The sequence below is a fragment of the Drosophila ananassae genome, chromosome 2L (genome assembly GCF_017639315.1).
Source record: "Drosophila ananassae strain 14024-0371.13 chromosome 2L, ASM1763931v2, whole genome shotgun sequence".
NCBI lineage: Eukaryota > Metazoa > Arthropoda > Insecta > Diptera > Drosophilidae > Drosophila > Drosophila ananassae.
Window position 1 is genome coordinate 20,090,030 of NC_057927.1, and position 12,444 is coordinate 20,102,473.

At 45.4% G+C, this 12,444-nt stretch overlaps 5 protein-coding genes across 6 annotated transcripts; 3 read left to right on the forward strand and 2 right to left on the reverse strand.

Annotated features, from left to right (window-relative positions):
- Window positions 1–2,158: 2,158 nt before the first annotated feature.
- LOC6501510 lies at window positions 2,159–4,699 on the forward strand. The gene is made up of 4 exons (XM_001955358.4): window positions 2,159–2,384; window positions 2,476–2,894; window positions 3,004–3,815; window positions 3,876–4,699. The coding sequence occupies exons 1-4, from the start codon at window positions 2,336–2,338 to the stop codon at window positions 4,453–4,455; spliced, it is 1,860 nt and encodes a 619-aa protein (XP_001955394.1). The 5' UTR covers window positions 2,159–2,335; the 3' UTR covers window positions 4,456–4,699.
- A 142-nt stretch (window positions 4,700–4,841) lies between these two features.
- LOC6501511 (succinate dehydrogenase [ubiquinone] cytochrome b small subunit, mitochondrial) lies at window positions 4,842–5,823 on the forward strand. Of its 2 annotated transcripts, XM_032455131.2 has the most exons (5): window positions 4,849–4,882; window positions 4,953–4,997; window positions 5,090–5,199; window positions 5,259–5,449; window positions 5,525–5,823. In XM_032455131.2, exons 2-5 carry the CDS (start codon window positions 4,955–4,957, stop codon window positions 5,715–5,717), a joined length of 537 nt encoding a protein of 178 aa, XP_032311022.1. In that variant the 5' UTR covers window positions 4,849–4,882; window positions 4,953–4,954; the 3' UTR covers window positions 5,718–5,823. The 2 variants fall into 2 exon arrangements, with proteins under 2 accessions (XP_044570001.1, XP_032311022.1); XM_044714066.1 differs by having other exon boundaries at window positions 4,842–4,997.
- Window positions 5,750–7,110, reverse strand: LOC6499057 (phosphatidylglycerophosphatase and protein-tyrosine phosphatase 1). Its single transcript, XM_001955360.4, has 4 exons — window positions 6,885–7,110; window positions 6,535–6,678; window positions 6,165–6,482; window positions 5,750–6,103 (listed from the first exon to the last, which is right to left on the reverse strand). The coding sequence occupies exons 1-4, from the start codon at window positions 6,894–6,896 to the stop codon at window positions 5,975–5,977; spliced, it is 603 nt and encodes a 200-aa protein (XP_001955396.1). The 5' UTR covers window positions 6,897–7,110; the 3' UTR covers window positions 5,750–5,974.
- Window positions 7,111–7,363: 253 nt separating this feature from the next.
- Window positions 7,364–10,602, forward strand: LOC6501512 (protein sel-1 homolog 1). Its single transcript, XM_001955361.4, has 8 exons — window positions 7,364–7,688; window positions 7,754–8,184; window positions 8,240–8,985; window positions 9,046–9,220; window positions 9,275–9,423; window positions 9,483–9,817; window positions 9,884–10,088; window positions 10,145–10,602. The coding sequence occupies exons 2-8, from the start codon at window positions 7,764–7,766 to the stop codon at window positions 10,526–10,528; spliced, it is 2,415 nt and encodes an 804-aa protein (XP_001955397.1). The 5' UTR covers window positions 7,364–7,688; window positions 7,754–7,763; the 3' UTR covers window positions 10,529–10,602.
- A 198-nt stretch (window positions 10,603–10,800) lies between these two features.
- On the reverse strand, window positions 10,801–12,426 carry LOC6499056 (26S proteasome regulatory subunit 6A-B). Its single transcript, XM_001955362.4, has 3 exons — window positions 12,056–12,426; window positions 11,579–11,999; window positions 10,801–11,524 (listed from the first exon to the last, which is right to left on the reverse strand). Exons 1-3 carry the CDS (start codon window positions 12,263–12,265, stop codon window positions 10,869–10,871), a joined length of 1,287 nt encoding a protein of 428 aa, XP_001955398.1. The 5' UTR covers window positions 12,266–12,426; the 3' UTR covers window positions 10,801–10,868.
- Window positions 12,427–12,444: the final 18 nt, after the last annotated feature.

A 12,444-nucleotide genomic window follows, 5' to 3' on the forward strand; every position in this document is an offset into this window, starting at 1 on the left:
ACAAATCTGCATCAAAATCTAGGAACACCTTCTTTTTTATATTTTTTCTCAAATTTCCTAGGGGATCCCCTTCAAATGTTGAAAAAAAGCGAGGGGAGCCATATTCGGCCCACTGCGATGGCTATATCTTTGGCAAAAGTCATCCGATTCTTGAGCGGAATACCTTAAACGATTTCTAGATAGATTCTCCACAAATCTGCAACAAAATCTAGGAACACATTTTTTTTTAGATTTTTTCTAAAATTTCCTAGGGGATCCCCTTCAAATGTTGAAAAAAGCGAGGGGAGCCATATTCGGACCACTGCGATGGCTATATCTTTGGCAAAAGTCATCCGATTCTTGAGCGGAATACCTTAAACGATTTCTAGATAGATTCTCCACAAATCTGCATCAAAATCTGGGAACAAATTTTTTTTTAGATTTTTTCTCAAATTTCCTAGAGGATCCCCCTTCAAATGTTGAAAAATGCAAGGGGAGCCATGTTCGGCCCACTGCGATGGCTATATATTTGGCAAAAGTAATCCGATTCTTGAGCGGAATACCTCAAACGATTTCTAGATAGATTCTCCACAAATCTGCATCAAAATCTAGGAACAAATTTTTTGTTAGATTTTTTCTCAAATTTCCTAGGGGATCCCCCTTCAATGTTGAAAAAAAGCGAGGGGAGCCATATTCGGACCACTGCGATGGCTATATCTTTGGCAAAAGTAATCCGATTCTTGAGCGGAATACCTTAAACGATTTCTAGATAGATTCTCCACAAATCTGCATCAAAATCTAGGAACACCTTCTTTTTTATATTTTTTCTCAAATTTCCTAGGGGATCCCCTTCAAATGTTGAAAAAAAGCGAGGGGAGCCATATTCGGCCCACTGCGATGGCTATATCTTTGGCAAAAGTCATCCGATTCTTGAGCGGAATACCTTAAACGATTTCTAGATAGATTCTCCACAAATCTGCATCAAAATCTAGCAACACGTTTTTTTTTAGATTTTTTCTCAAATTTCCTAGGGGATTCCCCTTCAAATGTTGAAAAATGCAAGGGGAGCCATGTTCGGCCCACTGCGATGGCAATATCGTTGGCAAAAGTCATCCGATTCTTAAGCGGGATACCTTAAACGATTTCTAGATAGATTCTCCACAAATCTGCATCAAAATCTAGCAACACGTTTTTTTTTAGATTTTTTCTCAAATTTCCTAGGGGATTCCCCTTCAAATGTTGAAAAATGCAAGGGGAGCCATGTTCGGCCCACTGCGATGGCAATATCGTTGGCAAAAGTCATCCGATTCTTGAGCGGAATACCTTAAACGATTTCTAGATAGATTCTCCACAAATCTGCATCAAAATCTGGGAACAAATTTTTTTTTAGATTTTTTCTGAAATTTCCTAGGGAATCCCCCTTCAAATGGTGAAAAATGCAAGGGGAGCCATGTTCGGCCCACTGCGATGGCTATATATTTGGCAAAAGTAATCCGATTCTTGAGCGGAATACCTCAAACGATTTCTAGATAGATTCTCCACAAATCTGCATCAAAATCTAGGAACAAATTTTTTTTTAGATTTTTTCTCAAATTTCCTAGGGGATCCCCCTTCAAATGTTGAAAAATGCAAGGGGAGCCATGTTCGCCCCACTGCGATGGCTATATCTTTGGCAAAAGTAATCCGATTCTTGAGCGGAATGCCTTAAACGATTTCTAGATAGATTCTCCACAAATCTGCAACAAAATCTAGGAACACATTTTTTTTTAGATTTTTTCTAAAATTTCCTAGGGGATCCCCTTCAAATGTTGAAAAAAGCGAGGGGAGCCATGTTCGCCCCACTGCGATGGCTATATCTTTGGCAAAAGTAATCCGATTCTTGAGCGGAATGCCTTAAACGATTTCTAGATAGATTCTCCACAAATCTGCAACAAAATCTAGGAACACATTTTTTTTTAGATTTTTTCTAAAATTTCCTAGGGGATCCCCTTCAAATGTTGAAAAAAGCGAGGGAAGCCATATTCGGACCAGGTCTAGCCATCGCCAAAAGTCATATATTTGGAAGTTATTTTTTCTATCTTGTTTCAAAATTGTATTTATTCAAAATATTTAGAGTAACGGTCTTTTTTTCCAATAGTGGTTAATATTAATCGAATAGTCGATTAACTTAATGAGAAGTGTTGGAAAGAGATCTTAAATATACATAGTAGTGTTGCAAAGAGCGGCTTGGCTATTGGTAATCTGTGTTTGTTGCGTGTTTGGTCATTGTTAAGAAAATCCGCGTTTTATTGCTTCCGTCCATCAGTTTTAATCGCAAAATATGTCTAGCTGCTAAAGTATAAATATAAGCGCCAATATGAACTATTACTTTGGTATTCTCTGCCTGGCGGGCGTCCTAAGCTCAGGTTAGTAATCTTCCAGTTCAAGCCACACCCAAGGCTCAAACAATGCCAAGAATGTTTATTAATTAATAAAAAATAATTTTATAAAATGCAGGCCTGGGCCAGTACAATCAATTGGAGCAACGGAACTGTATCATACCGAAGATCCTGCAGGGATCATGGTTCTCTTGGGAAGTGGGTCTGCCCACCCAGACGGTGATAGACGCAACCTCAATGTCCCAGCGCGGCTACTGCATCAACTACGAGCGTCACCACGGCAGCGAATACTCATTTGTATTCAAAGAGCGGTCTAAGGACTGTTATCATTGCGTCAAGACTATCATCCGTACCCTTAATGTGTTTGAAAAGTTTGAGGGACCCTGCGTCGGATTGCCGCCAGGTCAGGAGCCCACTGTTGAGAACGTCTGCGCCGGCATTAAGGACGACCAGCAGTTGATCACTCTCTTCAACGAAAACTTTGTGCCCATCAACTGCCGCTCCTCCCTGGAAGGAGTGTGGCACTTTACATATCAGGTAAGTTGGGGGCGAAAGATGAAAGCAACATGCTTTTGAAACACCCACAAAGAGTTAATTAACCATAATTGATGACAATTACTCATGCCTCTTCTCTCTCTTCATACAGAATCGCTTCCGGTTTACTGGAGTTTGCGACAAGCCTGATGCTCGCATTCAATCCTGCCAGACAGCGGGCACCCAGTTCCTCATTCAGAACCAAAAGTTCAACATCACTTACCAGCGGTGCGAAGGCATGGAGGGAACCTTTAGCGGAAACGTGGAGTTCAGTTGCCTCGGCGATTGGTTTGTGGGCAAGAATCACTACTTCGCAGTGGCCAATACAAAGGAGTCGCGTAAGGATGAGAAGTACCGATGCTTCCTCAAGAATCGTGATGATGATCTGTACGTGGGTGTGTCCATTACGGCCGAGTGCAATACCTTGAAAACTCCCGAAACATCACCGGAACGTCTTAAGCTCACGCCGGTTAAAGCGGAATTTGTGGAGCCCGGGTGTACACTGCCTCAGAACTTCTCCGGCGAATGGGTCAACACGGCCAACATTGATGCGGATGTTTCAATTAGTGAAACGCATATTAACGAAACCTACTATCCGGACAAGGCACGTTACCGTAAAACGATTTATGTTTGCCGGGAGCGTCGTGGTAATCGGGTGATGATGGCCCGCCTGACCGTGGATGGTTGCCAAAAGGATTACGTTTGCTTCGATTTCATGCCTCGCCACCACAACATCATCCGGTATCGCAAGGGATTGGCCGTAATTAAGGACGACTTTAGTACGGTTTGTTCTTGGGTTCAGTTTCCAAATTCGGATGCGTGGAAGTACGATCTCTTCTTGGCTAGAAATCCTGTTCCTGTTCGGTGCCCAGTCGCGGGTAAATTTAACTTTACGCAGCGAGGAGAACATCCTTTCAAGACGAGGTCTGTAACATAAACGGTTTTAATCATACTTTTCCTAGCCTATTTTTTTCTATCTTTAAGGATTCTTGGTGGTGTCACGTTGAGTCCTCGTCCGGATATTCACTGCAAGCAGAATATCTCAGATTTGTCTGTTTGCGACACTGATCAAAAGGAGCTGGCGGTGGACGAGAACTACTGCTTGTCCGTGGACCATTTGGGCCGACCAGTCGATATCTACAGTGATCCCGATTACCGCATGAAGTGCATTGGCTTCTGGAAGGAGAACCTTAAGTCCTACCTCATCACCTATGACGATCTGGATCCGCTTTCGAAGTACCGCTGCTGGGTTTACCAGCGTGCCGACCTCAATCGCGTCCTCATGTCGCAAGCTGTGGGCGCCTTCTGCAAACTGGAGCAGGATGTAACCTCGTGGAATCATTCGGAGGGCGCTGCTGTTGCCATCGACGCAGTGGAGTACGAACGAGAGCGCGACGACTGTCCCATGTACTTTGACGATGGATTAAACCCGTGGAAGCCGTCGGACGCTTCAAACATCGTCTTCGACTGGGACTTTTACCGAGCAGGAGCGGCGAGTCTCGAAGGAAAACTCACCATTATTGCCTTTTCCGCTTACATGGTGCGGCGCTTAGCCGCTCACTAAGTTCAAAGTATTTTTAAGTTAAATCATCCAACGAAATTTATATAGCCCGTCCAATCGTTCCATGTGAGTCTAAGAATAGTTGTGTGCCTTAAATGCGAATTGTAGATCTTTTTATCAAATGTATATCATAGTTTTTAAGTTGACCAATCGAATTCGAACTTGTAATTATTAACAGTCACTCCGTCCCAAATGACTCAATGTTTATTTTAAATTCAGATAAATAAATATACAATTGCTATTTTAATATATAAATTCTGTTTAATATGGGCCCTTCTGTTTAATATATTTAAAATATAATCCTGTAGTTCGTCACCTACGTGGACTGGTGGACTGCATTCCCAATAGTCGGGCTACTATTGTTTATCGATAACGATTGTAGAATTAAAACAGAAGGCGACCCTATGACTAGTGTTGTTAAACTCCACAGGTATATTATTCCGAACAGCTAAAGTTACATTTTATTTTGAGCCGAAAATTCTCAATTTTAACACTCCCAGACATGTCCCTCGCTCTGATCCTGCGTGGCGCTGCCCGTTGCAATGGTAAGGGTTCATCAGCCAGTCGATCATATGAATATTTGCCGAAAAACAGCTTTTATTATATAACCAATCCTTTTGTTGGTATCTGCAATTAGCCGCAAATCTCGTTAAATCGGCCCGTATCACGCCCCTGAAGGCGTACTCCTCGTTGGTCGCCAATGCTCAGCGCCAGGTTAAGCCGTTGGTAGTGGCCAAGGCAGCTGCGGTGAGTATAATGAAGATAATTCATTTTATTCAATTAATAATTCCTTACTCTCTTTTTAGCCCGTTGCGCGCCGCGAGATCTCTGTGAGTGCTCCCCGCATGGCTGCGGCCGGAGGAAGCCATACCATGTTGTGGACTATTGAGCGCCTGGTGTCACTCGGCCTGCTAGCTGTTATCCCAGCCGCTTTCATTGCCCCCTCTCAGGTGCTAGATGGCCTTCTGGCCGTTTCGGTTGTCATCCACACACACTGGTAAGAGATATCCTAACCCTTTACTCATCAAACGGCCAAAAAGTCTCAACAAAACTTTGTTCTTCCAAATTTTAGGGGAGTGGAAGCCATGGTCGTAGACTACATGCGCCCCGCAGTTGTTGGAAACGTTTTACCGAAGGTGGCCCACATTGGACTGATCATCATATCGGTGGCTACGCTGGGAGGGCTCTTCTATTTTATCCAAAACGACGTGGGATTGGTTAATGGCATCAAGCGATTCTGGTCTATTAAGGGAAAGCAGCAGTAAAGCCCATACCCAATTGACAAATCACGAAGCCCCAGTTATTTATTCATAGTTTTGTCTGGAATGAGGTCCCGCGATTAGCCGTAAATAAACAATTGTATAAAGTAAACCAGCTGCACATTTTTTTGTTTAGAAAACTGTATTAACACTTTCGTTTGAGGTTTGTCACAACACAAGATTAACGTCACTTAATCAGATGGGCAGAAACACCTTTTGTTACGTATGATAATCTACTATAGGCAATAAACAAAGGATTATGGTCATGACCTCGTCTCCACATTGTTTGTGTAGAATAACCTCAGGGCATCCCATTGTTTGGTGTGCAACAGAATATGAGGCCGACACTGACGCATGTGCTCCACCGCCTGGTCTGGGGTCCAGCCGTTCTTCTGCAAATGATCAAATTCGTGGTCAAATGATTGTCAATAACATTTTTCCATTTTTACTCACCAGCATGAGGTAGCATCCAACAAGTGTGGCACTTCGCGTCCTTCCAGCTTTGCAGTGCACATATACGGAGCCAATATTCTCCGGGGATTTTGTCGTGCTGAGGCCGTTGATTCTCTTTGTCAGGGGGAGAAACTGATTAATGAACTCCACGCCTCGATAGAGCTTCTCCTGATTTGGCGATTCAAAAATGTCTGTGGTGGCTAGCTGCAGGAACTCGATGCCCAGCTTGCGCCACTTCTCCGTGTTGTTGGAGAAGGCGGTCAGTTCATAGTCCTCGTTCATGGAAACCACTGCTTTCATATTCTCCTTCTCGATGAGCTGCAATTGAACTATGGATTAAATGGACGTGGTCTTCAGGTGGCCTACTTACGTCATTGGCCTGGCTTCGAAAAGGCAGGGCGCCGAGTATAACATTCTCATCGATGCGATCGTACCAATTCCTGGCGGAGGCCTTCTCCATAAGGACATTGTACAGCAGGGTGGGGTAGAAGGAGACACGCGCGAACATAGCAGCCTGGAATAGGGGGTAAAGTGGGAATCAGGGGAACAGGTCAATGTGATGGCCAAGGGAGCGTGCGCAACAGCTGTAACTTTCACCAGCTCTCTTAGACAGTCTTAAATACTGATTCGCTTTCTGACTGTCTCGAACGAAGCGCGGATTGGAACTGGTTTCGGTTTGGGGCTTTTGCCTGGGTGTCTGGTACGCAAGTCGCTACTTACACTCATCTCCATGCCGGGTGCACACTGGGTGGCTGGCGGGATCGATCAAGACAATGGGGTGTGTGATTCACGGCTCTAAGCGGCCTTCCTCGTATTCTAATTGGTCCGCCGCCGAATTATCACCTCGACTCGCACGTCAAAACCTTTAATTTCCTTCTGCCCAATTTAATCTTTGCGTTCCTTTGCATAACGGAACAACAGGCGGAATACCCAGGGTCGCCGGAACAGGGGGTCAAGAACCATTCACCTAGAACTGTTATTTTACTGAACTGAATATATAAATAAATAAGTAGGCTATCTTAGAACTAAATTCGAAACAAAATAATGTATTTATAATTTTTTACAAGTGTCGAAAGCAAGAATTTTCAAGATAGGAATTATTCCTATAATATAAGTTGAGTGAAAAATATTTTACAATCAGCTTATTATCGCAAATTTATAAAGTATAAATATGTTAAATCCACAGACCCCCCCATTAATTGTTTTGAGCGACGCCCGTGTAAACGTCTGATTAAACACCTTCGCTTTCCAGCACTACAGAAACATTTTGTGACCGTTAGCAACACTGAGCTCTAAAAAACATTGCAACAAAAAAGATTAAAGAATCTTACGTGTGAAAAATTAAGGAAAACAGTTACGGTAGAGGCTCCGGTAAGCAACCGCTACTGGCTAATAATGCGCCAACGATAGGACAAACGATAATTCCGTGAATAAGCAATCCGTCGAGCATATTGGCCGCCCCGTCCAAAGGGAAGAAGTAAATAAATACAACACGTCAGACGAAAGGCAGATAGAACAGACGAGGCAAAGACGAAGATCTAAATTTTCGGTGTTGACTCTTTCATACTAATCTTTCATAATTAATATAGATAAGCAAGGATGAAGGCGACCGTTTGGATATGTATGCTCCCTCTCTTCCTGGCCTGCTCCCAGTTGCGGGCGGAGGAGCTGCAAGGGCCAACCACCACCACCATAGATCCCTCAGGAACGGGAACCAGCTCAGGCACAGGCACTGCCCCCACCACAGGTACTGGCACAGCCACCCCCACCACCGAAGAGGTGACCACAGCGGAACATGACAGCCATGCTCCCACGGAAAGCAATGAGCGCAAGGCTGCCAAGCCAAAGGACACCGCCGAGTACCTAGCTCCGCGGACAAAGGTCATGCCGGCCGCTCTGCTCGAAAGGCTGTGGAACGACAGCCTTTTGAGGCAGCAAAAGCTCAAGGCTGAGATCGAGAAAATTGAAGCCAAACGGCAGCCCACTGAGGTGGTTGAGCAAACGCCCGAGCAGATTGAAGGTATGTTGAAGACATCTAGATGACATATTCCTTTTTAAAAAGCCAATACTTTTAGCTCAAACCATGTACGATAACGCCATGGACATGCTGGGCAAGCCTCGCACGGATAAGCGAGTGGCCTTCACCCTGCTGAAGAAGGCAGCGGACTTCAATCATCTGAAAGCGAGGGCCGAATTGGCCTGGGCCGTTCTTCTTGGCCACTGGATGGACTTTGATTTCAATCATGCCGCCGATGAGTTCGAAAGTCTGGTCAACGAAGGCCTTCCAGAAGCGCATATGGGTCTGGGATTTCTCTACTCGGCCGGAGTTGGCGGCAAAAATGTTAGCCAGCCTTTGGCTTTGATACACTACTCCCTGGCCGCCCTTGGCGACAATACTCTGGCTCAAATGGCGATGGGTTACCGACATTTGTATGGAATTAATGTGCCAATTAGCTGTGAAAAGGCGCTAATCCATTATAAGCGAGTGGCCAAGAAGGTCGCCTCAAAGATCACATTCGCCAATGGACCAGTTGTTCACCGGGTGCGACTTCTGGACGAGCTAGAGAACCCTGGAAGCCATGAGACTGAGATTGTAGACTACTACCAACTGCTGGCCGATAAGGGCGATGTCCAGTCGCAGGTGGGTCTGGGTCAGCTGTACTACCAGGGCGGCAAGGCCACCCAGCAGGATCACCAAAAGGCTCTGGAATACTTTACACAGGCTGCCAATGCCGGCAATGCAGTCGGATTTGCTTTTCTGGGCAAACTCTATCTGGAGGGTAGTGACCAAATCAAGGCAGATAACGAGACAGCGTTTAAGGTGGGTCTCAGCATGATAAGTGTATTTATTTTTGTTTTGATAAACAATGATTCTGTTTAGTATTTCACGAGGGCCTCCGAAATGGGCGACCCAGTGGGCCAGAGCGGACTGGGTCTCATGTACCTGAAGGGTTTGGGTGTGCCCAAGGACACCATTAAAGCCCTCTCCTATTTCACTCAGGCGGCTGATCAAAATTGGGTGGATGGACAATTGCAGCTCGGCAACATGTACTTTAGTAAGTAGCCAATGGATGTTTTTGAAGAAGATGACTAACTTCGTTTCTTTTTAGCTGGTAATGGAGTCAAAACGGACTACAAGTTGGCCCTTAAGTACTTTAACCTGGCTACTCATTCGGGGCATGTTCTTGCCTACTACAATCTCGGTGTGATGCATGCTTACGGCTTGGGAATGTTGCGCTCCTGTCCAGCAGCGGTTGAGGTAACTTCCATAGATTATCCAGTATTTGAATTAATTAAAAAGCTTTTTTTCTATATTAGTTCTTTAAGACTGTCTCAGAGCGCGGACGCTGGAGCAGCCGCTTGATGCATGCCTATAGCGACTATAAAAAGAACCGCATTGATGAAGCCTACATGCAGTACTCATTGATGGCCGAGGTTGGCTACGAGGTGGCCCAAAGCAACGCAGCATATCTGCTCGACCGCGAGGAGGTTCATGTGTTCAATGATCGCCACGAGGACTTGATTCGTGCCTTCTACTACTGGAAGCGGGCTGCTGGCCAGGGCTATTCAGCGGCACAAGTGAAACTGGGCGATTACTACTATTACGGCTGGGGAACTGCCACAGATTTCGAGACTTCCGCCTCTCTTTACAGGTAGGTTTAGCTTACTTTACAAAGATTGCACTTCAAATTGATTCTACTTGATGTCATTTATTTTAGAAAAGCGTCGGAGCAGCATTATAATGCCCAGGCTATGTTCAACCTCGGTTATATGCATGAGCAGGGATTGGGAATGAAAAAAGATTGGCATTTGGCCAAAAGACTGTACGACCTGGCGGCCGAGACCAATTCGGATGCCAAAGTTCCAGTGGCCATTGCTCTCTTCAAGCTGCAAATGTTAGCCAAGATAGAGTCTATTAAGGAGGTAGGATATGGGCTTATAAAATGTAAAGCCTTCCCTCTAATTAAGATTTTCCTCAGTCGCCATACAGGTTCATCTTCTACATGGATGAAAGTATCGCTGCCAATTGGGACTTATACATGATAACCATTTTGACGCTTCTGTTGGGCATTATCATGTACATGAGGAGACCTTTCATCCAACCGGATCAACCCGCCCAGCAGCCACCTGCGGATGATGTTGCTCCAGCGGTTCCTCCGGTGGCTGGAGTAGCGGTTGGGGCAGCCGCTGATGAGGCTGCATTGGTAGCAGGAACAGCAAACGCCGCAGCTACTTCCAATGCAGCAAGTGCAGCTGCGCCTTCATCCTCGGCGTCGAATCCTCAAAACGAAAGATCGCCGGGGCACAGCAGTTCATCATCAGCGGCGCCCAATGGCGCCGATACACTTGATCCCACTGATTAGTGATAGTGAATTGGATAATCATCTTCCTAGGTTAATTAGTATGCGTGTAAATAATTATCATCTAATTTCGCCGATTTAATAATTTTTATTAATTCTAAAGCAGACCTTTTTAGATATTTAAAAAATATCGTACTCAGAATGAATGTTGTACTGATAAACCGATCGTCATTTGATATAAAATTGTATTTATTTTGGGTTGGATTTGTGGTTCATGAGTTGAATTTCAATTTTTCTGAAATTCTAGAAGTCAAAATCATAACAAAATCGACAAGTTGATATTAAATTTTCATGGTTTATTATAGAAGCGGGGCAATGTGGAGTTAAACTGCAAATTTTTTTCCTAAGCATAGTAGTTAAGATTAGCTTTCTTCTTCGCTTGCACCTCCATGATAGCATCCATGAAGTCCTCATGCGTCACCGAGGTGGCGGAGCGGCGCAGAGCGATCATACCGGCCTCGACGCAGACAGCCTTGCACTGGGCGCCATTGAAATCGTCCGTCGACCGAGAGAGCTCCTCGAAGTTGACATCAGTGCTGACATTCATTTTGCGAGAGTGGATCTGCATAATGCGGGCACGGGCTTCCTCATTGGGATGTGGGAACTCGATCTTGCGATCCAGACGTCCGGAACGCAGCAGTGCAGGATCAAGAATATCCACACGATTGGTGGCTGCAATAACCTTGATGTCTGCCGTGGAGCTGAAGCCATCCAGTTGGTTCAACAACTCCAACATGGTGCGCTGCACTTCACGGTCACCGGCCTTTTCGGAATCGAAACGCTTGGTACCAATGGCGTCCAACTCGTCGATGAAAATGATAGCGGGAGCCTTTTCCTTGGCCAGAGCAAAGGCATCGCGCACCAATTTGGCACCATCACCAATAAACATCTGCACCAGCTGCGGACCGGCCAGCTTGAGGAAGGTTGACTTCGTTTGGGCAGCGCAGGCACGGGCCAGTAGAGTTTTGCCGGTTCCGGGTGGGCCGTAAAGTAAAACACCTACAAGTAAAAAGTTATGATATTGTGTTACAGGGTGGTCTGGTGACATCTAACCTTTGGGTGGATGAATGCCAAGATTCTTGAACTTCTCCTTGTGCGTCATTGGTAGTACGACCGCCTCGATCAGCTCCTGGATCTGCTTATCAAGGCCACCGATATCTGAGTACTGTTCTGTGGGTCTCTCGTCCACCTCCATGGCCTTGACACGGGCATCGTACTCAGCCGGTAAAGTCTCGAGGATCAAGTAGGAGTCCTTGTTGACACCCACAAGGTCTCCGGGCTTCAGTTTCTCCGCATCTACGAGGCCAATGACGGGCAGGAAATAGGCCTGACGCGTGGACGTCTTAATGACGGCGCACTTGCCCTTGCGCTGGTTGTCCAAAACCGTAACTGATCCGTCATCCTCTTCCTCCTGTGGGTCCACGTCCAAGAGTTCTATAACATTTGACACCAGGTAAGGCAGCGTCTTGTTAACCTGCATGGGATTGGATGAAGATTTAGAGTGGGGTTTAAGAGCTTTCTAGTTCCTACCTTAATCTTCTCGGTGTTATCCTTGATCTTCTCGTTCTGTGCCTGGATCTCATGTGTGATTCGCATCAGCTCGCTTTTCATGATCTTGATCTCGTTGTCCATCAGGCGAGTCCTGCTCACAATCTCATCGGTGGACATACGCATCACCTCCTCACCCAGGGACTCCTCTCCATCCTCCCATATAGACTTGTCCTCCAAAGTCTGCGCCATGTCTATTTAGTTGTCCGGCTCTTTTTTAACTTGTACTTCTTTGTTTAAATCACTAAATTGCCGATCTTTTCGCGTATACTTTTGTCGATGACTTGTAAATTTTCTTGTTTTTTTCTGAGCCAAGTTGACAGCCCGGCCAGTGTTGAGCAACTATGGCCAGTGCAAGCGGCGCGCGAGAC